The 3,480-nt window shown below is 42.4% G+C and overlaps 1 protein-coding gene across 1 annotated transcript; it reads right to left on the bottom strand.

Annotated features, from left to right (window-relative positions):
- Positions 1-1,976: 1,976 nt before the first annotated feature.
- On the bottom strand, positions 1,977-2,585 carry LOC146002296 (uncharacterized). Its single transcript, XM_083140006.1, has one exon. The coding sequence runs from the start codon at positions 2,583-2,585 to the stop codon at positions 1,977-1,979; it is 609 nt and encodes a 202-aa protein (XP_082996132.1).
- Between the last annotated feature and the right edge of the window lie 895 nt (positions 2,586-3,480).

Raw genomic sequence — 3,480 nt, 5'->3', positions numbered from 1 at the left:
CATGTAAACTTGTGGCAAGCTTCCGATAGCTTTCTTATAACTTGCCAAATTAAGTTTGATATATCAAGCTGGATGTAAGTTGGATGTAAGTGGTACTCGGCAAGTGAGTGTTAACAAGCTTTGAAGAGAGCTTACAGCTAGGAGTGAGAAGTTTGATGAGGCTTGCCTTCGCAAGTATGCTGCGACTTCAACTTATGGTAAGTAGATATCTGAATGCAAGCTTACAGCAAGTTCACAGCTTTCCGTGGAGAGCTTGCTGCAAACTTCTTTACTTGCTTCAGGCTTGCAGCAAGTTTTCTTGTGCTATATGGAATATTGACTGTAAAATGATTTATCATTCAATCCAGCCGATCCCACAATGAAGAGGAGAGTCCGACTTTCACAAAATCCAACGCCGACATAATAACCAACTCTCTAGCCTTCTAAAACCCGAAGGTTTATGGCTGCAGCAACAAACGTCTTCCATCTGAGTTTATACTGGGCAAGATCAATCCAATCTGTTCCATCCTTACCGAATTCCTTTAGGTCCATCTCAACGTTATCCCTCCATCTTCGTCTTGCCCTTCCTTACCATCAGGTTTCCAAACAGGAATCCTGTAAACTCTTCTTGCCTCTCCTACTCGTGCCACATGGCCTGCCCACCTAAGTCGTCTTGATTTAATTATGCTACGTAATAATATCTGGACATGTATATACAAATAATGAAGTTCTAAATTATGTAACATTTTTCACTCACCTGTCTCCTCATTTCATTTAGGTCCAATTATTTTTCTAAGGATTTTTATTTCAAACAATCTTAATTTATGTTCCTCTCTTTATATAAGCGACCAAGTTTCACATCCATATAATACTGCAGGCAAAATTACTGTTTTGTATATTTTAACTTTTAGTTTCTTAGATATTATAAGAGAAGATAAAAGTTTATGAAGAGACAAGTAAATGAATTAATTCTGCTTTTTCTTCCTCAACCGATATAATAATATATTATGAGAAACTAAAAATAATGATAATAGTAATAATAATAATAATAATAATAATAGGAGCTGCGGTGGTCCTGTCGGTAGGGCTTCTGGCTGCCACGCGAGAAATCAGAATTTCAAGTGAGAATTCTTCCTGCTATGTCCTTGCACGAAGCGGCTTTGGGGTTTACAAAGCCTCTAATAAATGGATAGTCTACCAGCAAGAAGTCGGAACGGGGGCTAACGGAGGTCCAGAGCGTGATGTTGATCACGTGTGTGGAGTCCCTGCCTCCATAGCCCACAAGAGCCTCTGTGGCTTGTTGCAATGTGAAGTGGAAACTTTGCCTTTTAATAGTAATAATAAAATATAACAGGGTGAGGCAAAAGTCCGGCCCCAACCTTTTAATTTGCAAACTACTTGACGCAGGGCGACGAAATTTTGGATATGGGTAATTGGGGTTGGGGCACACAAGATAGGGCTAGTGTGTATCATGGCAGCCATCTTGAAAGCCGGAATATTGGAATTACAACCAGAATTTCAAATGGGAAGGGGGTCACGTGTTTTCTCAGAAATAAGAGTATGCAGTTATTTTCCCCCAACTTTATTTGGTGAGGATATTTTCACAGTTGAATTTCACATTTAGCATCCTACAAGATGTGCTCTATGTGTTGCCCGTTGCCCGTCACATGCTTGTTGGATCCAGTGCTGGAGATGTCGGAGATCAGGATTTTCTCTTGATATACTATGGCTTTAAGATGACCCCAAAGGTAAAAGTCAAGGTGCGTAAGGTCTGGAGAACGGGGTGGCCACTCAGTGGGCCCTCTTCGACCAATACAGTGACCCGCGAGCTGTTCATACAACCATTGTCTGACACATAATGCGCAGTGCGGAGGCGCGACGTTCTGCTGGAAATAGGCTGGTAATTCGCCGTCTGGGTTCATCAGTGAGGGGAACACATCTTCCTGGAGAATATTCAGATATCTCCCCACATTCAGGTTGCCATGGATGAAGACAGGTCACACAATTCGGGTGTTCCATATCCCACACCACACCATTACCTTTGCTGCACAGACTTCCTTACGAGGATCTGTCGACGATGTCGATGACCAATAACGATGATTCTGCTTATTTATCTCACCGTTAACGAAGAATATGGCCTCATCGCTAAACAGAACACTTTTCGGGAACTGGGGATCCTCGTTGCAACGAACCAAAACCCAGTCTGCAAACTGTAACCGCCTGTCTGGGTCATCTTCAGTTATGAACTGCTGCATTTGAATTTTGTAGGGATGCCACTTGTTACTATGCAACACACGGAGTATGGATCTCTGACTGACTCCTGACACTGAAGCCAAACGCCGGGTACTGCGTTTCGGGCTCTTGACCAAGGATGCCACGATTGCCGTTGCTGTTTCTTCGTCGGTAGCTGTTCTGGGCCATACACTACGTTCTCTGTCGCACACGAATCCCGTCTCCTTATACTTCTGCATTACACGCAACACTGTGGTATGTGAGATGTCGTCTCTCTTTAGATGCCGGGCATTGAAATCTTCTGCAATGCCCCTGGCACTGCGTTCCCCACTTATAACAACAATTTCGATCCGTTCTTGGAAGGTTAGAGCCATGTTAGACCACCTGGAACAAATAAATACGAACCCATTACATTACGCCAAATGTGAACTTCAACTGTGAAAATATCCTCCCCAAATAAAGTTAGGGGAAAAATAACTGCATATTCTTATTTCTGAGAAAACACCCATGTGAAATGATATGCTATGTGACCCCCTTCCCATTTCAAAATCAGGATGTAATTCCAAGATGGCGGCTATCTAGATGGCCGCGATGATACACTCTAGCCCCATCTGGTGTGCCCCTACCTCAGTTACACATCTCCGAAATTTCATCGCCCTCCGTCAAGTCGTTTTCAAAGTAAGAGGTTGGTGCCGGACTTTTGCCTCACCCTGTACTTTCCGAAATTATTGTTATATGTTTGAGAAACATAACTAATGCTGAACACAACAGGTGAGTGATTATCCAGTACAACTGTTATTATATAGTTATTCTACACGTTATATACTTTTACACAGTGGTGGCGATTGGGTACCAAAACCGGGGGGCCAAGGTGCTAAAACTGGGGGCAAAGAGAGTCTATTTCCCTTTGTATATAAGGTTTACCATAGTGCGGGGGCAAAAGTAGCGAAAATTGGGGTACAACTGCCCCCTCGCCCCCCCCTCCATAATCGCCTCCACTGCTTTACACATTTCGTTCAAGAAACATATCCAAACTAAGGGGAACTTTTATTCAGAAAATGTACATTTTTCGGAACTAAAAATCTAATTTTGAAAGCTTCCAAATTCATGGAACCATTTATTGTTTGTATTTTGTGTTAGAATATGAAAATATAAAATTCTGACTTGACCCATTCTATTCTCTGTAAGGTAAAAGGTAAAGTTTATCCGTGTATGTATAGCACCGTGCCATGAAGGCACATTTTAGAGGATGTGGGCCCCACACATTCT

The sequence above is a fragment of the Lepisma saccharinum genome, chromosome 18 (assembly GCF_977018435.1).
Source record: "Lepisma saccharinum chromosome 18, izLepSacc3.1, whole genome shotgun sequence".
NCBI classification, from domain to species: domain Eukaryota; kingdom Metazoa; phylum Arthropoda; class Insecta; order Zygentoma; family Lepismatidae; genus Lepisma; species Lepisma saccharinum.
This window is presented reverse-complemented; position numbering and strand designations above follow the sequence as displayed.